Source organism: Oxyura jamaicensis, chromosome 2 (assembly GCF_011077185.1).
Source record: "Oxyura jamaicensis isolate SHBP4307 breed ruddy duck chromosome 2, BPBGC_Ojam_1.0, whole genome shotgun sequence".
NCBI lineage: Eukaryota > Metazoa > Chordata > Aves > Anseriformes > Anatidae > Oxyura > Oxyura jamaicensis.
The window spans coordinates 72,553,079-72,575,436 of record NC_048894.1 but is presented as its reverse complement, the minus strand read 5'-3'; the positions used below and the strand labels follow the sequence as shown (position 1 = coordinate 72,575,436).

General features: G+C 39.5%; 1 protein-coding gene across 14 annotated transcripts in view; it reads left to right on the top strand.

The window, feature by feature from the left end:
- The window catches only part of CDH18 (cadherin 18), a 551,977-nt gene that overhangs the window by 484,241 nt on the left and 45,378 nt on the right, over positions 1-22,358 (top strand). For 13 of the 14 annotated variants that reach the window (XM_035318020.1, XM_035318016.1, XM_035318009.1 and 10 more), the window contains 2 exons: positions 849-1,036; positions 7,302-7,555. In XM_035318020.1, the coding sequence (XP_035173911.1) occupies positions 849-1,036; positions 7,302-7,555 (442 nt within the window). The remainder of the gene's footprint in view (positions 1-848; positions 1,037-7,301; positions 7,556-22,358) is intronic. The other variant, XM_035318019.1, reaches the window with a different exon arrangement.

Here is a 22,358-nt window from a genome sequence, read left to right as displayed (position 1 = left end):
AGCACCTTCTTATCCCCCAGGACATGTTGTACCTATTAGGAGATTTAATCAAAAAGGAACCTGATAGTTAAGAAAATTATTTTTAAAAAATATTTTTCTCTTGATTAATCTAACAGGTTATAAAAACAATGAAAGGAGTTCACACCTTTTATGGTCATAGTTCTGTAGTTCATTTATGTACACATTATGTTCATTGTCCTTTACAATGGATACCAAGGAAAATATGTGTGTAAAGGGGGTTGTGCTGCAACAACAACAACAGAAGCAATAATGGCAAAATATTAAGGATTTTTTTTTTTTTTGGTAGAAGAAAATATGTGTTGATCCAATGTTGTAAAATCAACTGACCAGATTTCAGAAAAACAAATAAGGAATATAACATACAGAGATTTTCCAGTTCAAAAGTATTTGTTTGCCTACTTCATTGATGATAAGTTGCTGAAGATAAATATATTTTGCTTGTAGAGAAGGTAAACTTTCTTAAATACTGGTGTGAAGTAAACTCCAGAGTTAATTTATTTGTTATGTGATGAACAGCAAAAAGGGCTGTGAAAACCTAAGTTCTGCATTAGGTAATTCGGATTTTGAATGAAGGCATCTCATGGAAGGTGCAGTTTCCTTTTGGATTCTCTTGGGAGTCTAAATATGTTCATAGGTTTGATTATTTGTCAGCTTTCCATATGAAGTAATGTCCCATTTTCATAGACATGTATTAAGCATATAATGGTTCTGTAATTTAGTTTGGCTAGAAAATGTCCAAGCTGTTTTTTTTTGTTGTTTTTTTTTTTTTTTGTTTGTTTGTTTGTTTGTTTGTTGTTTTTTTGTCCCCTTGTCCCCTTCCCCCTCAGAGCATTATCAACTTTATGTTCCTGAATCAGCTCAAGTTGGATCAGCAGTTGGAAAAATTAAGGCAAATGATGCAGACACTGGCTCAAATGCAGACATGAAGTACACAATTATAAATGGTGATGGTGCTGGAGTGTTCTCCATATCCACTGACAAAGAAACACGGGAAGGAATTATTTCTCTGAAGAAGGTAAGCAATAAACATTGAAAGTTCCCAAAGTAGATCATTAAACGTGTTATGATGAATGCTGTAATATTTGTTTTACTGTGTAAACCTATTGAAGTTTCTCCACACGCTGGTTCCTGAGATGCTTTAAAACTTTGCAGAGAAGGGAGAAAAAAAAAAAAAAAAAAAAAAAAAAAAAAAAAAGATATCTTTTGTGCTTTTTTCAATGGTCATATCTAATATTTATAATAAACTAAACCTTACTGAATTGTTTATTAAAAGATTTTCTTTTCTTTTTCTGATGTTTTACTCATTCAATTTCTTTGAAATAACTGAAATTTGGCTGAAAGTTATACTGTTGTTCCTGAATGAACAACAGAAAGTTTAGAAAGTAGAAAATTTATCTGTGGGAATGAATGCATAGTTGAGTTTTCATAAACTTTTATTCCTTGAATTTCTTGCCAGCTATCATCTACGGGGTCAGTATCATTCACTGTATAATACGAACACTAATTTACTTATAAAGACTCAAAACTTAAATTGGTTGGGCCATTACACAGTTACCACAGGTACCATTTATTTGAATTCCCTTCATTTATACCAGGCTATTTAAACTACTAATTATAAAGTTTCCTTGCCATTTAAGTTCATTCTTAACTGAATTCCATACACAAATCTAATTCCACAGAGAATTTCATCTCTATATTAAGTCTTCTGAAATGAGTTCATAGCAAATGTTTCCTGAAATATCTTTCAACTTATGCTAATAATAACCCAGAGAGTTGGGTTAGTATATTTAAGGAATATATATATATATATTTTTCAAAACATTTCCAACAAAAGGAGAAATCATTTATTGATTTGTTTTTACATGGACTAACAAACATCAATTAGTAATTCCCACATGGCTTTGTTGTTACTGAGTTTTTAGGCATCAGTCATATCTGTGTGCTCTAAAAAATGTAGGTGAATTTGCATTCATGTTTAGTCATTATGTATCCTGGGTCTGACTGAAACTAGGAGGAATGAAAACCAGAACTTCTGAGAGAATGTGAGACAAGAGAATGCAAACAAAAACACAATAATGATTGCTATTTTTTTTTCATCTGAATAGATATGTACGTTGCCTGTGTATGTTGCCTGTTCTTATACATGCACACAACAGTCATTTGAGTCACTTTCCCATCAAGACAAGAAGGGGTAAATTTTTCTTAGCTAATGTAATATTTCAGATTAACGCAACACTTAGAAATACATAAACTGGTGTGGAATACCCCCATTCTTAACTCACAGAAATTATACTATCCCCCTGTATAGTACAGTACAGAAAGGTGAGCTCATTTTTAAATTATTTTAACACAGATTTGTACAAAGTTTAATAACTATTATTTATACCATGTGCTGCAATTGTTTTTCATTTAGATTGTTTTTGAAGTTGAACAAGTTTAATAGCCTATCCAAAAACGAATAATCTACACTAAGAACATAATTGGTTTTGTTTCATACATTGAATGCCAACACCTTCAATAACAGTAGAACACAATGGTTTGTTCTCTTTCTATTACTTCTTTGGAAGAATCCATGGTAGGCGCATCAGAAAAGTCAGAAGTAACTGTTATTATTGTGTCTGAATATCTGAAGTCTTTTCAACGTGAGCTGACCGCAAACTCCCTATACTTTCACTATCTTTCTTCTCACAAGCCCTTTGAAGCCACACTTTCATTCGTAAAGATCTGTCTACACAGGGTAGACTGCAAACTACCACGCAGGATTTCCCCTTTGCCTAGTTCAGTTCCTTGTTTGATTGGTAGACTAAAGGAAAACTGAACAAAACACCACGTGAAAGCCATAACTTCCCTGGATCCTTCAGAGAACGACTGGTCAGCATGTTACCCCATGTTGTGACTTCCAGGGAAGTATGCTAGAATTTTACTGATGTCAAATCTTCAAACATATTTCAATTCCTAGGAAAAATGGTCTGAACAATCTGTGTCTCTGGCATTTTGTATAATGACACTGCAAATGTTCAGGTAACAGCTATTCACTTCTCATCAAATTCTCCTATTCCTCTTTGGAGTCTGATATTATAAACACAAATTGCAGTATAATGAATATCAGTTCTTTCCAGTTAGTCCTATAGTCCAGTTAGTTCACTAAAGCTACATTTAATATTTTCAGTTGTGCATGAAAATCAGAATAACTGCTGGATACATACAGAAGATATGCAGGTAATAGTCATGGAAAGATATTGTTCTTTGGGAAAATAAGAAACATGAACAACAATTTTGTCTAGGCCCATCTGAAATCTAAATGTTCTATTTTCTTTCCAAGAAAGAGTTAATGATCTTCAGCTTTGTTACAATTTTAAGTAAATACATATATTATTACTTAGATTTCTCGGTAAGTGTGGTGCCTCTGTATAGTTCAGAGTGGTTCTATGAGAGTATAGCTACACCTATAAGAGATAGGTGACTGAAACTCAAAGCCTTTGTGAGTTAAATGGAGGAGGTTTTACACATATGAATGTCTTTACAAGTCATATTTTAGTATTTATTTATTCTGGAGAGAGCAAGGGTTCAGAAAGGACACAGCCACATCTTTCACTTTGGTTATTTAGAGTTAAATCAGTCCTTTTGTGAATCTGATGGGGTGGTTGAAATAATTCCTTTATAAAATGCAAATTATTTTGCATTATCATTTTTATGTCAAAACTCATACTAAATTACACTACCTCAGGTATTTAAAGATGAATTTATGATTAATAGATCAGAAAATAAAAGAAAACAAACAACAACAACAGAACTGCTACTATTAAAGAGCTCATATTACCTGAAATAATAGAGTCTGTGAGCAAGTTTCTTAGCATAGCATTAGACAGGTTGTAAATGGGGGGCCCAATTTGTTCTTCAAATGTAAAATAAATGTCAGTTTTCATACATAAGCAGTGTTTTAAGGAGAAGCCCAGAACAATACAATTCTGTAGATCCAAATTGCAACCAGATTTCAATTCTTGAATATTTTATCAGATATAAAATGAAAAAAAGTGTAACAACAGGACTTGTGAGTTATTCTAATATGTGGAATATCACATCTGGCTTGCTTTGCTTGAAAATTTCCTTACTTATCCTCAAGAGAGAAGCAAAATAAAAAATACTAACTGTGATCCCCAGTAATAATAATCTGTAGCACAGTATGTATAGCTTCTATCCAAAATATCTGAAAATAATGTTGTAGGTTTTTTTTTTTTTTTTTTTTTTTTTTTTTTTTTTTTTTACCTCTGGGTATCACTGTACAGGAGAGTAAGCTCTTTTTCTTCTATGTCCCACTATCTGCTTCTTTAGTTTGGAGAGGTTATGGGAAGAAAAAGAAAAAAAATAAGATAAAAAACTGCTCTGGCTATGGTTTTAAAACATTAGGGTCTGTGAAATGTCATTTTTTTCTGATTATCTGAGTGGATTATTATTTTATTTCTAGATAAACATATATTTATATATTGGTCTTGTCCAGTTGAGTAGCTACACAACTGAAAACAACACTTCTTATTAATCTATGTATCCTTTATAAATCGGCTGAAGCCAGAAATTTGTAACCCAGAATTTTTTATTATCATGTACGAGTGCTTTTCCTCAAAATAGTGCATTTAAAGTGTAGCAATGTGAAAATTTGAAATCTGTTCTATAACTTCCTGGAATGGCATATTTTGTGAAACTGATGAAAGATCAGTCAACTGGTTTTGTATCCTCTCAAGTCTAATTACTTCCCAGAAATTTTCTGAACTTTATGTAAATGCAGTCAGACACTGAAAATAATAATAATAATAATAAAATACAACAGGGATTCTCCTTGCTACTTCTGTGTTTAAACACCTGTCGTCCAAATTTACGAATCTGGCTTTGTTTTATGAAAAACCTACTCTGTCAGGCTTTTGTCCTGTTGTCCTTGTCCTCATCACTGCAATCAGTCGCTACCATCAATATAGTACAATTCTGGACTGAGGGACTGGCTCTACATGTAAAGTGTACATCCTGAGATTGCAGAAGCATTATGAAGACGGATAGTTCTTCATTCAGACAGATAGTTTATCATTCTCTGGGAGAAAAAAAAAAACAAAAAACAACAACAACAACAAAAAAACTAGTTCTTCAGTCTATCAGGTTATAAATATTTTGACAACACATCATATAATACAGCCTTTGTCATTGATTATTAATTTTCAGATCAGTTTTAAGATGTTTAATTTATCTAATGGAACTGGTATTTTTTATAGCCATTTCCGCAAGAAGTGCTAATACAGTATATGGAAAAAGTGACTTCTCACAGAAAAGGCTCAATACACTGTCTATGAAAAGTGTAAATTTTTTTAATGACGCATAAGAAAGCAACCCAAAATAGTTGTGGTCCTGTAAATGTGGCCTACATTGATTACTTATGTATCTGCTGAAGCAACCTTTAAGTTAAATATCCTTTAAGTCACATCTACTACATAACTATCTGACATTGGAAGAGTTGAGAGTTGGGTGTTTTGTCTTTTTGTCATATCTTTTATAAGACAGTATAATAGCATCCTAGCGTAGGGTTAAAATAACACATTAAGACAGTAAATTAGTACACAATTGGACTTTGGTCCCATATTCTGTGAGCTCAGGCTGGTTCTAACTACAGTAAGAGCTTGCAGAACTTACAGTTTCACACAAAAAGTTAAGGCTATTGACCAGTTTATGCTCCTGATTTTAACTGTAATTTCGATGTCTGGTTTAACCTGGCTGGCAGCTAAACACCACACAACAAACAAGTGATGCACAATGCAATTGCTCACCACCCGCTGACCGATGCCCAGCCCAACCCCGAGCAGCCAGCCCCCCACCCCGGTTAGCCACCCCTATATATTGTTCAGCATGACGTCAGATGGTATGGAATACCCCTTTGGCCAGTTTGGGTCAGCTGTCCTGGGTCTGTCCCCTCCCAGTTCTTGCTGCATCCCCAGCCTGTTTGCTGGCACGACAGAGTGAGAAGCTGAAAAGTCCTTGGCTTAGTGTAAGCACTGCTCTGCAACAATTAAACCATCAGCATGTTATGAGCACTCTTCTCATCCTAATCCAAAACATAGCACCCTACCAGCTACTAGGAGGAAAATAACTGTCCTAACTGAAACCAGGACACTGAATCAGAAGGGTCATAATAACAAATTAATGGTCATAAAGCTTACGTATTTCTGAATACGCAACTGAACCTACAAATATGAATTTAACTTTCATGGACTGCAAGGCAATCATTTTTTGCTTAGTAAGCATGCATCATTACACAGAAGGAAGACAGGTAGAAAACAAGGGAGATAAAATTTTCACATGTGTAAATAGCGAGATAGAAATGGAACTTCTAAGAAAAGAAGTGTCCATGCTGTGTGGTACAACAGTCAGACCATCTTCTACCTAGTAGAGAGACAGGATTCCTGGTAGGAATCTATTTCTTTTAATAACAGGGTAAGGCTAAAGTGGCAATGACACTTCTGGTGGATGGTACAGCTGGGGTTTTGCTTTCTATTGTTTTTGTTTGTTTGTTTGTTTGTTTGTTTGACATTCAGATCCATAGAAGGCATATCCTGAGACTTTCTTCCCATTTGTGACTGTATAATCCATATGCAGTGAGGCAGTACATGGTAAGACAGGCTGAAGAGTTGTCTCTCTTGTAGTGGTTGGTAAAGGGTTTAGAAGAAAATGGTCTAGACTATAGGCATACATCATGCATTTGACTCTTTTTAGAAAAACACACATTTAGGCTACCCTTACCCATTTAAATTTCTGTCTTGTTTGATAAATGAGTGTTTTCATGTAAGGATTTGCCTTTTCCAGTTGGGGATTTAAGAGAAGAGATTCGCAAGAGAATTTTAGCATCCTTATCACTGTCTATTAAACGTGTTAATTCAAGGTATTAATTTAATCTGAGACATACCAGTCTACAGCTTCTTAAATATTTAGAAATTACCAATAAAATTTGAAGGGTGATAAAATTCAGAGATTACATTATCACAGAAGAAGAATCTGTCGCTCAGTCTCAAACCTGAGTTCTTCCAAAAGTGGCAATTTGCCCACAGTTCTTTTGCAGGAAAAAAAAAAAAAAAAAAAAAAAAAGAATCATCTTACTCTTTCTACTTAAAATGTATGCCAGTGACTACCAGAATATCACAGTAACTTGAAGAAGTTTGCTACCAAATTAAAGTGAAAAGATATTGTTAGCTACCAGGCTAAATGAAAGCATGGAATGGTAACGATTTTTTTTTTTCTGCCAACAGCCACTCAACTATGAAAAAAAGAAATCCTATACACTTAATATAGAAGGAGCAAATACTCACCTTGATTTCCGCTTTTCACACTTGGGACCATTCAAAGACGTAACAATGCTGAAGATAATAGTTGGCGATGTGGATGAACCTCCACTCTTCACTATGCCTTCCTATGTCATGGACGTTTATGAAAATGCGAAGATCGGGACTGCAGTTGGCACAGTAACTGCACAAGATCCCGACACTGCCAACAGTTTAGTGAGGTATAGTAAGTCTAAGTTATACTAGATTTAATTGAATTCCACCAGCTGAACGTTTAATGAAATGTAGGGTGTAAGAAATTATGTCTTTTATTTTAGTACATTCAAGAGAAAAAGAGGTTGGAATAGTGCTGTAATCAGCCTTTGTGGATTAGATTTAATAATGTAATCTCAACCTTTTGTTGGTTTGCACTGAAATTGTCATTTAGCCATCAGTCTCAGTAAAGGTCTGTGTGTACTTCATCCTTTAGCAGCACCTTTCCAAGCAATCCACTGAACAAGGACAGTATATGTTATCACATCTTGTAAAATTATGCACTTTAGTGGCCTGCTGCCAGTCAGCATTGTACTACTAGTTGTAAATCAATTCTGAATCATAATGCTGTTTTGCCCCTGTCCTTCATGCACTATTCTGCTGGCCTTTTGCACACTTCCCACTCTGTAGATATGTCAGGTGCTTGTGCAAGAAAGGAACTGTTTTAGGTACTCCTTTCCTCACAGTCATGCAATATAATTGTTGCAAAATTTTATTTGTGTAGGAAGCCATTTTCTAATATACTTCATTTTTAGTACGGTAATGAATGAAGAGAATACTGCACCACATTGATGTTGCAAGGGGTATGTCATGCTATCTCCAATTGCAAGGTCTAGGGCAAATAGAAGTGAAGAACTGAGAAGCAAGCTTTTAAAGCATCAGGTGCATCATTTGGAAACTAAACAAACCTGTAACATTAGGAAGGAAGGATTTTGATATCCTTTTAATGAAATTTATTATTAAGAAAATAGTCTCATTAAGGGGGAAAAAAAAAAAAAGAAAAAAAAAAAGGAATAATTCTGTGTTGCTGCCTTGGCTGAAATAGTCCATATAACAGCAGAACTGGCTTGGAAATAGGTCATGGTATGAACTAGAGAAGTGAAGTCAAACTGGAAATACCCCCCACAGCAAGCTTGAAAAAGCACTGATGCCAAAAATATGCATATGGATGTTAATCTAACTTCTTCTAAATTTAAGAGCATTTGGATTTAACCTTGACTGCTTTGGAACTAAGATTTGAATTCATTAGCAGTTTAGAAGGTTTTCAGTTACATGTTTTCAGCTGTAATAGGATCCAGTGACATTTTTTACTGGCTTTATTTGCAGGATAAGTAATTTTCAAAACTGACATTCATTGTGAGAATTTTGTGGAACAATACACAAATATTAGTTTTGAAGGTGATACTGGATTTAAAATGTTTCAGGACAAAAATCTTTATGAATACATGTTTGATGCTGTTCCTTTTTGTGACAAAATGGTATAGCCTTTGTGGAAATCATATGAGGGTATATTTTGAAAACAGTATTTCAGAAGCTGGGCATTTTTAGTCTCCCGACTGAGCTGAAATCTGCTGGGTATGTGTGATAGTCTTGGTAGGATGAAACAGCTTTTGCAGAACAATGAAAGCATTAGGTTTTTATGGTTCTCTTGTGCTAATAGCCTAAGATTCAAAATGCTTAGTATCAGACAATCAATATCTACAATTTCTTAGTGGCAAGTTACTGGCTTTGAAAAATTGATACTTTGTTATTTATGTCCAAATCATAACACAAATTAGAAAATGCCACTAAAAATAGCTGCCAAGTTCCTGTAGTTTTAATAGTGTAATTCTGAAACAACAGCTAACACTGTCAGACAGATTAGCAGTCACAGTAATTTGGAAGTAGAAAGAACAATTGCAGATTTGACTAGTTCCCCCATAATTCAGCACATCTATGGCCCTTATGATTTTTTTCAGTACAATGTAAGACAATAATGGTGACAGAAAAACTGCAGCAGTTTGTACAATGCCTGGGAAGGACAGAAACAGATTTTCTGGGTGTAACAGGCAATAATTTGGATGTAGAATCATAGAATCATAGAATCATAGAATATCCTGAGTTGGAAGGGACCCTTAAGGATCATCAAGTCCAACTCTTGACACCGCACAGGTCTACCCAAAAGTTCAGACCATGTGACTAAGTGCACAGTCCAATCTCTTCTTAAATTCAGACAGGCTCGGTGCAGTGACAACTTCCCTGGGGAGCCTGTTCCAGTGTGCAACCACCCTCTCTGTGAAGAACCCCCTTCTGATGTCAAGCCTAAATTTCCCCTGCCTCAGCTTAACCCCGTTCCCGCGGGTCCTGTCACTGGTGTTAATGGAGAAAAGGTCTCCTGCCTCTCGACACCCCCTTACGAGGAAGTTGTAGACTGTGATGAGGTCTCCTCTCAGCCTCCTCTTCTCCAGGCTGAACAGGCCCAGTGACCTCAGCCGTTCTTCGTACGTCTTCCCCTCCAGGCCTATCACCATCTTCGTAGCCCTCCTCTGGACACTCTCCAACAGTTTCATGTCCTTTTTATACTGTGGTGCCCAGAACTGCACACAGTACTCGAGGTGAGGCCGCACCAGCGCAGAGTAGAGTGGGACAATCACCTCCCTTGACCTACTAGCGATGCCGTGCTTGATGCACCCCAGGACACGGTTGGCCCTCCTGGCTGCCAGGGCACACTGCTGGCTCATATTCAACTTGCTGTCTACCACGACCCCCAGATCCCTCTCTTCTAGGCTGCTCTCCAGTGTCTCATCGCCCAGTCTGTACGTGCAGCCAGGGTTTCCCCGTCCCAGGTGCAGGACCCGGCACTTGCTCTTATTGAACTTCATACGGTTGGTGATCGCCCAGCTCTCCAACCTATCCAGATCCCTCTGCAAGGCCTTTCCACCCTCATTCGAGTCCACGACTCCTCCAAGTTTGGTGTCATCAGCAAACTTGCTCAAAATACCTTCTATTCCTACATCCAGATCGTTTATAAAAATATTGAAAAGTACCGGCCCTAAAATGGAGCCTTGAGGGACCCCACTAGTGACCGCCCGCCAGCCTGACGCAGCCCCATTTACCATAACCCTTTGGGCCCTGCCCGTTAGCCAATTGCTCACCCATTGTATGATGTTTTTATTTAGCTGTATGGTGGACATTTTGTCCAGTAGGATCCTATGGGAGACCGTGTCAAAAGCCTTGCTGAAGTCCAAAAAAATCACATCAGCTGGTTTCCCTTGGTCCACCATACGGGTGATCTTATCATAAAAGGAAATCAGGTTAGTTAGGCAGGACCTACCCTTCACAAACCCATGCTGGCTGGGACCAATGACTGCTTTGTCCCCCAGGTGCGCCTCAATAAGTTCAAGAACCATTTTCTCCATGATTTTACCAGGCACTGACGTGAGACTGACAGGCCTGTAATTGCAAGGGTCTTCTTTCTGACCCTTCTTGAAAATCGGCACAACATTTGCCAGCTTCCAGTCTACCGGGACCTCTCCAAATTCCCAGGATCGTTGAAAAATAATTGAGAGAGGTTCCGCGATGACGTCCGCCAGCTCTTTCAGCACCCGGGGATGAATCCCATCCGGACCCATGGACTTGTAGGGATCGAGGTGGAGTAGCAAATCCCGCACACGTTCAGGGTCGGTTGGGAGTTTGTCATCCCCACCGTCCCGGTCCTCCAGTTCGGGGCACCCTGGGTCCCGAAGCCCATCATCGGCAATGAAGACAGAGGCAAAGAAGGCGTTAAGCGTCTCTGCTTTGCCTATGTCATTGTCTGTGAGGAGACCTTCCCTATCAAGGAGCGGCCCTATGTATTCTTTAGTTCTCCTTTTTCCATTCACATATCTAAAAAAACCCTTTTTGTTTTCTCTCACAGACACAGCCAGCTTCAACTCTAGGCGTGCTTTGGCCACACAAACTTTCTCCCTACAAACATGAACAGCATCCCTGTATTCTTTCCATGACACCTGGCTCTCCTTCCAGTAGCGAAACACTCTCTGTTTCCGCCTAATCTCCATTAGAATGTCCCTGGTCAGCCACGCCGGCCTCCTGCCCCGCCTGCCTGACTTGTGATATTTAGGAATTGCCTGATCTTGTGCTTCTAGAAGGCATCGCTTAAAGAATGACCAGCTCTGGTGGACATCGAGGCCTTCAAGAGCAGTTTCCCAGGGGACCTTGCTGACTAGTTCCCTGAGCAGCCTGAAGTCTGCTTTCCCCATATCTAGGGATGAGGTTTTGGTGGCACTTTTCCTTCTGTCACCGTAAATTTTGAACTCAACCACTTCATGGTCGCTATGACCAAGGCGGCCACCAATCACCACATCTCCCACCAGACCCTCTCTGTTTTCTAGCAACAGGTCTAGGAGGGCACCTTTCCTAGTTGGCTCCGTTAGCACCTGCACCAAGAAGTTATCATCTAGGTGCTTCATGAACCTCCTGGACTTGCTCGTGTCAGCCGTGTGGCACTCCCAGTTAACGTCTGGCAAGTTGAAGTCCCCCATAAGGACAAGGGGAGTTAATCTCGAGGCCTCTCTTAGTTCTGTAAAGAATAATTTATTGGCGCTATCGTCCTGGCCAGGCGGTCTGTAATAGACTCCCACAACGACATCCCCTTTATTCGTTCGTCCCTTGATCCTTACCCAGAGGCTCTCAACTTTGCCATTGCCGACCTGAAGTTCCACACAGTCCAGCCCCTGCTTCACATACATCGCCACCCCACCACCTCGCCTACCCTGCCTGTCCCTCCTGAAGAGCCTGTAACCATCTATCGCAACACCCCAGTCACAGGACTCATCCCACCAGGTTTCGCTTATGCCGATGATGTCGTAGTTGCGGGACTGGGCCAGGACTTCTAGCTCATCCATTTTATTCCTCATGCTGCGTGCATTCGTGTAGAAGCACTTCAGGTGCGTCTCCTTACACTCAGCACCTTGTGGATCTGACCGAAGGACCTCACTAGCACACAGCCCCTCTGATTCTAGCGTACCATCCCTTAGGTCTTCACCGGCGTGCCTGGTTTTAGCCCCTTCCCCCTTCAACTCTAGTTTAAAGCCCTATCTATCAGCCCTGCCAACTCCTGACCAAAGATCCTTACCCCTCTCCGAGAGAGGCGCATCCCATCCGGTGCCATCAGGCCCGGTGTAGCATAGACCTTCCCGTGATCAAAGAACCCAAAATTCTGCCGGTCACGCCAGTCTCGAAGCCACGAGTTTAGGTGAACAGCACGCCTTTCAGCTTCGATCCCCCCTATCGGAAGGACAGAGGCAAACACAATCTGCGCCCCTGATCCTCTAAGTAGTCGCCCCAAATCCCTAAAGTCTCTTTTGATCGCCTTCGGACTTCTTGTTGCTACTTCATCGCTACCAGCCTGAAAGACCAGTAGCGGGTAGTAGTCAGTGGGCCGTACCAGGCGCTTGACTTTCGTGGCAAAGTCTCTCACCCGAGCCCCAGGGAGGCAACAGACTTCTCTGCGGGTTGGGTCCGGTCGGCATATCGGTCCCTCTGTCCCTTTCAGAAGGGAGCCTCCCATAACAATAGCCCTTCTTTCTTTTTTGAAGGATGATGTGGCAATGCGATGTGTAGGTCGCCTTGTCTTAGGCGCCCCCTCCAACTGGGATGGTTTTTTATCTACTATGTCATTCAGATTGTCTTGTTCTAGTCCTTCATATCGATTATTTAAGGGTAGATGAGAAGGTGAGGTGGGCAGAGAGAGGGCTCGCCTACCACCCCGAATAGGCACCTGCCTCCATTCCCCCCCTTGATCTAGGTCTCCTCCCTCTGCCTGGCAGGAGGAGGGAACCTCCGTCTTCTGAATAACAGGAGACGCCTGTGCTGTGGCAGGCTCGTGAGCCTGCCTCAGAGAGGGTAGAGTGCACCTCCACCAGTCAATTTCCATCTCTGATTCCCTGATGATCCTGAGCCTGTTCACCTCCTCCCGGAGCTCCGCTACCTGGCTGAGCAGTTCTTCAACCTGGGCACACCTCCCACAGGCATACCCTCCACTGTTGTCGGAGACCGACAGAAGGCTGGGGCACACTCTGCAGCCCAGGACCTGGACGGCTGCGTGTTTCCCCGAGCCCTCCGTCTGAGTAGCCACACTGGTGACCATGGCTGGAGATGCCGCACGAGATGCGGAGGCCACGGTTTTCTGTCTGGTTGATACCATGGTCAGGTTCTACGCAAGCAGGTTGCAAGCACCGAAGGGAGAGGCAGCTGCAACAGAGCGACGATGGGCCCCCCGCTCGCCCTGCCCGCGCGAACTGCCGCTCCACGCCCTGTTTGCCCGTCCTGGTCGCCGCGCTCCTGGTCGCTCGCGCTCCCTAGGGGCAACTTTTAAACAGCCTGGGAGGGGGCGCTGCTGGCTCCGCCTGCGCCTCGTCAGCCTCCCTCGCGAGGACTGCCGGGTCCCGGCGGCTCCCCCGAGTGGCCTCGATGCTGGACAAAAAGCCCTGCCCGCCTCGGTCCCCTGCTCCGCTGCAGAGCACGTCTGCCCCGGAGCTGATCGCCTTTGCAAAAGGCGATCAGCCTTTTTGTAGGGAGACTGGAAAGAAAAATATTTCCAAATATTTTGCTTTTCTTCTTGGTACTTTTTTTGTTCCTAAACAATAACCAATGCTTGGGGCCATTATACTAATTATCCATATTATTCAAATAAATGAGGTGAAAAATTGCTCTTACCTTTGTCTATTTTTTCCTCATTAGCATTTATTTTTGTACCTTTCCTTCCATCTCTCTCTGTTCCAATGGGAAAAAAACAAAAGCTAGCAAAATATACTCAGTCCTAAGTTTCTGAAAGGACTCAGCCTTCAGTTACATGTCAGGGGGGTTCTGCAAGGCCGTAGCAGCTCAGACATCTGTGACATATCACTGTATGCCACCAGCCCTGGGCCAAGCTGTCGGGCTGGTCTGAGCTGGTGCTCAGCTGGAGGCAGGGTGAAGGAGCAGCTCGGAGGAGGTGTTTTCCATCAGAAGCATGCCTGCAGTGTACTTAGGTCCTTCTGTGTTGCAAGAGTCTCCTTCACTTTTAAGCTAAAGCCCTGATGAATCTGAAAGGTCATGTCTTTCCCTTATTTATCCTTGATTCCAAGTTCATTATGAAAAACCAAAGTGATTATAGAAATGAAAATGGGAAGATTTAATATGAGATTAATATGAGAAAGGACAAATCACATAATATCCACAGAAGATGGCTATAGATAGGACTTGCACAGCTGAAATGCATGGAGTGTTTTCTCAACCAAGTGGCTTGAATGCATTTTCAAATGCTGTGAGTCTACAGAACAGTTAGGGAGCAATGATTTGCTTCACAGTTTTTCCTAATCCACTTATGCATCCTTTCCACTTTATAAGGATACTCATTGCTATGTGTGAGACTGATAAAGCATTGGACACACACAGTTGCAACCATATCATTTCTTTGTTGTCCAGCTGCTAGAAGAGATATGGTGCTGTGATTTATTCACTGTCCAATGAACTAACACTTTATTTTGGTGACCAGAATGATTCTTATAACTAGAATAATGTTGAGAGGAGTAGTTACAGTAATTAACAAAGTTGAAGGGAAATATTTTTAAAAACTAACTATTGGAGCTAAGCCCCCAAAATAAATAACAACCTGTCTCATTATCAGTTGTGAAGAGACTGAAGACTCTTTTCTCCTTGTTTCCACACTGCGATTTCATCTGAGTAATTTTGGCTTGCTCCTGAACTGAACAGTTTTCAGAGGGCACTGACTTGGTGCCAATACTTGTATTACTGTTTAACTTTTTTAACCCCAGCAAAAGAACCTCTGTAATAACAAATGTAGCTTCTATTGGTTTATTTTATCCAGACATAATTATCTGGTTGTCTGTTTGACAGTTTTAAAGGATCTTTCTTTTTAAGTGGATTTTTTTTTTTTTTCTCATAAGTAGAAACGCATTTTCAGGGAAACTTTTTAAAATGCTATGTTTTGAAATATATTTTTATTCTATTGAAATATGAAAAATAAACATAATCAAAGACAATATAAAAAAGGCAAATATAAAACCTCCATAATGCATTAATTTTAAATATTTTTGAGTAGTTTGGAAAACAGTCATTTACTGTTGTAAATTTGTCTTCTAAATCAATGGAAAACATCCTAAATTGTACTTCGTCCACTGGGAACACTCACTCGTTGAAACATTTATGAGAATATAAACCCTTTTCATTGCATTGTGTCAAAGTAGTCTTCTTCCATACAAAAATGTTTTGGGTTTTGAAAAAAAATCAGGGTTATATCTTACATAACATCTGACCAGCAAGCACGTGTTGAATGTTTCCAATCCATTTTAAAAGAATGGATAAAGACTAAATTCACTAATTATCATTTTATTTTACATATCATTAATTTTAAATCTCTATGTACTTAGAGATGATCTTTTTTTCTTCCTTAAACCATACACAGAAGATTTTTTTTTTTTTTTTTTTTTAACACTAGGCGTGAAAACAGATTTTAATTGGCAGGATGCATATGTGCATTGGGAGCAGCCCTAGTCTGCTAATATGGCCTCAGGGCTGCAGTTGTGCCTGTTGAAACCCTGCCATCTTCCTATAGGTTATATTTAGGTGGTGAATGTTTAGCCACAAAAAATGCTCACAATGTTCCTTGGAGCTTTCTGACTGCATCTGCTCTATTTTCATTGGAAAGCTTTTCAGAAAAATAACATTGCTGGTATTTCCCAAGACCCCTCCCAATTTAATGGGTCAGAAAAGACCAAAAGCATAGTTTGAAGACCCTGAAACATCATATTAAATGCATATTAATTTGATCCCAGGCTGATACTGTCTCATGAGCAACTGAAAGTCCTTCTTAACATTGTATCCTGGTAAGTGTAGTTTGTGACAAATAAGTCATACTATTACAGAAGCACTGTATTAGGTCTTGCTGTATTAATATATTGAAATTCAAATCATTTTTATGTTAGACCCTAACCACTCTGTAGTCTACCTTGCTATAATGAATTCTATTAGCTGGAACTATTAGCTATAGGAAACTGAAGTAGTCCCAGTGACTTCCTGAAAAATGAACTTATTCTTGTATGCACTCTTGACACTGTTGCATAAAAAAAACAGTAAACCCAGAGGAAAAAAAAAAAAAAAAAAAAAAAAAAGAGAGAAAAAAAAAAAAAAAGAAAGAAAAAAAAAAAAAAAAGAAACATAAAAGTGCACATGGTTTTCTTTTACTGAAAACAAGTTTTTTTACTTCCAGGAAAAGCAGAACCAGCCAACCAACAATGAAACAACAAAAACAAAGTAGGAAACAAATATAACCCATGTAAAGTCTGAAAAACTTCCTTCCTCCCTTCCTTCCCTCCTTCCACCCTTCCTTCCTTCCTTCCATCCATCCATCCATCCAGCAGACCAGTCATTTTGTGATAAGTTAGGAAAGAACAGGAGTACAGCCTCATCCCTGATTCTGGCTTCTCACTTTTCCAATGGTCCTGTGGTATTGCCTCATAATGGATGATGAATCATAATGGCTACAATACATATACAAAAGAGTATAAAAGTTTGCTTTCCAGCTTCTTGGTATATAGAGGCCATAATGAATTCAAAGTTGCTTTACCTTAGTTTGACTTAATTTGACAGCCTTTACTTCCATTCTTTCAGATAGAATATTGAGAAATTAATGAATGACAGGTACATAGGATAATAACAAATAATGGAAATTGTAGGAAATTGTTCTTCAAATCCTGCAGCAGGCAAATAAACTTATTTTAATTTTTGCTTCACTGATAGAATACAGACATAAGTTCAATACTATTTGGCACCAGACTTTTAGAAAGTCTGTTCATTTTCAGGAAATGGTATTTTCCAAGTAATCACCAATGTCAATGAAAGAACATACCCACAGAGTTTAATGTATTCCACTTATTATTTGTTAAAACTGTAAAGAAATAAAGCAGAGGATTTTGTTTATATACTATTTTTGATGCAAAATTTGTATTTACAGGAGGCAGAATAAAACCTAAAATTCTGATTCACCCATTCACACAAATTTTAATTGTACAGATTCAGCCTATGAAGTGGAGGGAGGTGCTCTCTCAGCTGTGTGAGAGGTGGCTGGGGAGATTTAAAGTGAAAATTGCATTTTAAAATTTATTTTCCTCCTATCATCTGAAATCAGTATTGGTTTCTATGCCAATCCCCCTCTACTGTCACTAGGAAGAGGGAATACGAATCATGTCCTGCTGGATAATACATAAAGCATCTTCGCCTGATTGCATTCATGTGTCTTACTTGTCATTTAGATGTCCTATAAGTTAAATAAGGTCAGTTTCTTTTTTTAAATCCTGTGCACAGGATTTACTTTGTTAGCTGTACTTAGGGCAGCCTGCTGAGATCAGTGTCATTGTATAAAGACACCATCCCTCCCTCGCATGCCTGAAGTGGAAACATTTGCCTCGGATCCTGCCATCCCTGCGCTTGTGGAGGCAAAGGCGGACATCTGTCCTCCTCTCTGCTCAGGCCCCCAAAGTGTCATGCTGCCATAACCCTGCAATCAACACCTACAGAGACACACTAATATCTTCCCAGGGTATGTGAATGCCTCACAGATAGCAGAGAGGAGATGTACCCTCCTCCATCTCACCTCCTTCATTTGTTTGCTTTCTGTATTCCTTCAGTATTATTCTTCCACAAGAGTGTCTGTAATCCAAATAGAAAAAGAACATCCTATTTTGAATAGCTGGAGTCAGAGCAGACTTTTTCTCCAATTTCTTCTCTGATTCTGTCTGTCTTCCAGAGAGCAACCATTTGAAAACATTTCCTTTCAGTGCTGAGGTGGGAGATCTGTTGCTGACTTTTTCCCTGAGGCCTGTAATTATTTTGGATTATTGTCAAGCTATGTGTCCCAGACCTCCTACTTTCTCATGAAATGGTGCTGTTGCCATCCCCAAAACAAATTTGCCTAACAAAAACATCCATCTCTCTGTGAAGGAACTAGTAAGTTCTGTCAGCTTTTCTCACTAGGAAGCATCCAGTTCAGGATGGTGGTCAAAATCTCCCAGCAACCAGAACCACCTCCATCCCTTGCTTAAATCTGTGAGAGAAAAACTGTCAGAACACCCTTATACAGCAGCTCTCAGAGCCTGAATTTTCATTCCTGGACATCTAAGTTTCTATAACTTCCACTGAGTTCAGAGTGCCTACAGTATTTCATAAAATTCTTTTATGGTTTTAGGAGTTGGCCTTCATGGCTGAACAGTCTCTGTGATGCAGTCTTTTGGTAGGGCCATTCACCTCCAACAAGTAGATATAAATCTATGTGTTTATATTCATTTCTGTCCTTAGCATGACCTAATAATAATAGATGTATTCTATAGAAGATGAAAGTTCCCTGTTTACAGGGATGATAATGCCATTATTTAGTTGGTAAACCTTTGGGAACAAAAAATAATTCTCATGTAACACTGACTGCACTTTATTCTTAGCAGCATTGGAATGTGAATGTTAATCTCTCTGAATAAAAATCAACTCTGATATAGCAGTTCTGCCATCAACACATCTACTAAAAATGCAGTTAAACAGTTGTAATCCTCTGAAGAGATTTGTAAAGTCAGGAAAAGAAGAAATACCTTTATCTTGCTTTGTCTTCTGAATTATGCCTCTAAGGGCATGGGATGTTCTTAGCCCACATTTGCTGGCAGAGTTAGCTAGGAAAGATGATTGGTGGTTTTAGCACATGTAGACAGACATTGTCAGCTAGAAAAATATGGAAGTAGAGAAATACCTGATTTTCTTCAAATGAAAAGCATTCCCAGTTTCCAGTGTCCAAGGTGAGTGGTGTGCCAGCAGTGCTCAGGGGATGGGAATGAGAGCAGGAGCAGGAAGCCAACTTCTGCATGAAATGAAAACCTTAAGTGGCTTTGCCTGGAAGCAGCAATGTGTAGCTTGCAACTCCCCTGCGCCTCCTGGGATCCACTACCACACTTTCCTGGGATAAGGAAGGAAGGCTCTGCCACATCTGCTGAGCACAGATTTCGGTATGAGAGGTGAGCTGGGAGTCCCGTACAGGAGATGACAAGGTACTGATGTTCAGCTGATGGCAGCGCCAGGGCTAACTCAGTGGGAGCAGCTTATCAAGTTCCTGCAAGCACTCTGAGAGCAACAGTATTCTCTTCAAAGTTAAGCTATGCCTATCTGAAAAAAAGAAAAAAAAGTGAAGAAATGGTAAACAGAGATTACCTTCTCCAATATGTATTTCATTTTCACAACTGGAAAGAACAGTTGAAGCACAGTTCTCAATAGCAGTCTTCTGTGGAGCTCTGGAATATCTAATGTCTTCTTAATCTACTAGACACACTGCAGGGAGAAAATTGGTTACCTGCTCTTTTGGCAGACAGCTACTGATTTGCACTTCATGATTGCTTTTCTCTCCTGGAGAAGTTTGTTTGAACTTCAGGGAAGTAGACCATCCCTGGAAGGGAAACGGTGTGGTGCAAGACAGTCATGGCAACAGAATGTCTCCCCACCGCCTCATTTGGCTTCAAGGAGCATGAGAAGTGCTGCAGTCTGGAGGGAGACAGAAGATGAAAGGAAGGCACCAGAATGTGTCTCATCGTGGAGCGTTTCTTAATGGCTCTCCAGATAGCCAAACACAGAGTTGCAGCTGATCAATTCCCTCACTTTTCTTCCTGGTACACCCTTCTCACCCTGTGTAGTTGTTGCTTACATGTTTTTTTTTCTGATTTCTGGGGAAAAATATCTCCATCCTTTGAGTCTGATTATCTTTTCCTGAGGAAAGATACTTTGCTAATTTTTTTTTTAAGTAAATGGAGTTCCTTATAAAGGTATTTGATTTCTAATAGGTGGCCTTTAGATGTGACAGATTGGTTTGGCAGAGTATTGTTTTTTCATGAACTTTTGTAGTTGGTTCTTTGTAACCAGCTTCTGTTGTTATTAGAGAACTGGCTAATTATACATTTTACACATGCACATGTACATATGCATACATATACGTATATAGATATATATATATAGCCAGTTCATATACGTATGTAAGTTGATACAGCAGCCCAAAAAAAGTACCAAGAACTGAATTCAGACTTGGCTGAAATGTCATTTTGGAAGTTCCTTAGGACAGGGTTTTGTAGACAGGGTGGACATTTGTAAAAGAGTTCTTTAAATAAACAGTAATAAACAGGAATAGCATAATGGCAGGCTATGTTTTTAGACTAGTTTAATGACAAAACCAGCAAAACAAAAAATAAGTCAAAAACTCAAAACACTGTTTACAATCTCAAATTCAAGGCTTACTTATAAAACATAACAAATGGAGAGAGAGAGACTGGAATTGTGACAAACAGAATATAGCTCTTGTTTTTCTTGTTTATCTGTTAATCAGTGCCATACTGATTTTAATATTATTTCAAGACTGAATAATTCAGGGAGTGAGATTCTGAAAATGTCTATAAGTTTTAACTCAGAAGCTCTTCTAAAAGGTTTAGAGATCATAATTGTTATTAAACTCCTTTAACGTCTTTTAAAACCTTCTCCATGTTCAAGCACTGTCTGTATTATTAGTGACTGACTACTTCAATAACGCAAACTGTTTTATATGTCAAGAGTGCCTAAGGCCCATCTTGCATATAGATTTCTCTTTATTTCCTCATTGGTGCAAATACTTCTAGTTTTCAATAAAAATGGTGGTAATATCTGTCACCACTGAACCACTGCTTTTCTAAAAGCCAGGAGGAGTGAAGTCACAGGAGCTTGGGGCTTTGGTCAGAAGTAGGAATAAGGACATGCATGGAAGCCAGTAATGCCCTTCCATTGAGAGACTCCAATTAATAAACAGGTAGTATATGTTGCATTTCCCAGTGCTAGCAGGAATGAGTTTTGATATTTAATTTCCTTCAGACTCTCTTGAGGCAGTGTGACTAATAGGTTTCCATATTTGTAATCCTTTTTAATGTACTTTCTTAAAATTGTTTTCTGTAGCTGGTTTGTAAATAAACAGTTTATGGAGAGTTGTTTACCTAAGCATGTCTTGTTATTAAGTCATGTGCCATGCAACTCAGATGTGCTAAGTTAATAGTTAAAAGTATGCTAATTCATACAGCATTGTCATGAGTAAATGTCTGTAAATAAATATCTGCAGTGAATATTATAAATTAATATTTCATATGAATCATTTCATAATTTCATAAATTTCATATTTTAAATGAATGCATTCTAAATGGGTAAGAAGAAACTGTCAGTTGAATTAAGGTGAAAATTTACTTTTGAAGTAACTATTTGAAAATCTAAATTTGCACTATAGCTCTTTCCAATCTAAAAAAAGACATTGAAAGAGGTGATGGGAAAGGTAGGTGAGGAAAGGTGTGACTGACTTTGTTGCCACTCTTATCCAACTGAAAATTTTTTAACTAGATCAAATAAATTCAGAAGCCTAAGTAAAGCATCGTTGGCTTGGGAGTGTGGTGTATTTATGGATATATCTGGTGTCAGTTCTTATCCTTGTTGTGGTTTAACCTGGAAGGCAGTAAAGTACCACATAGCCATTCACTTATTCTCCCCTAGCAGCGGAACAAAGGAAAGAATCAGGGGAAGAAAAAAAAAAAAATAGAAAAAAAAAAAAACTTGTGGGTTAAGATAAAGACAGCATAATAGGAAAGAAAAGGGGAAAAAAATACACGAAGCAAGTGATGCACGATGCAGTTACTCACCAACCACTAACCAGTGCCCAGTCAGTCCCTAAACAGTAGCCAACCACCCACCAGCCCACCCCCAATTTAATAGTTTAGTGTGATGCTGTAGGGTATGAGATACTCCTTTGGCCAGCCTGGGCCAGCTGTCCTAGCTGTGTCCCCTCCCAGCTCCTGGGGCACCCCCAGCCTCCTCCTGGCAGGGCAGCAGAAGGAGCTGAAAAGGCCTTGGCTCCTTCCACTGCTCTGCAACTAAAACATCAGTGTGTTATATGCATTATTCTCATCCTAAATCCAAAAC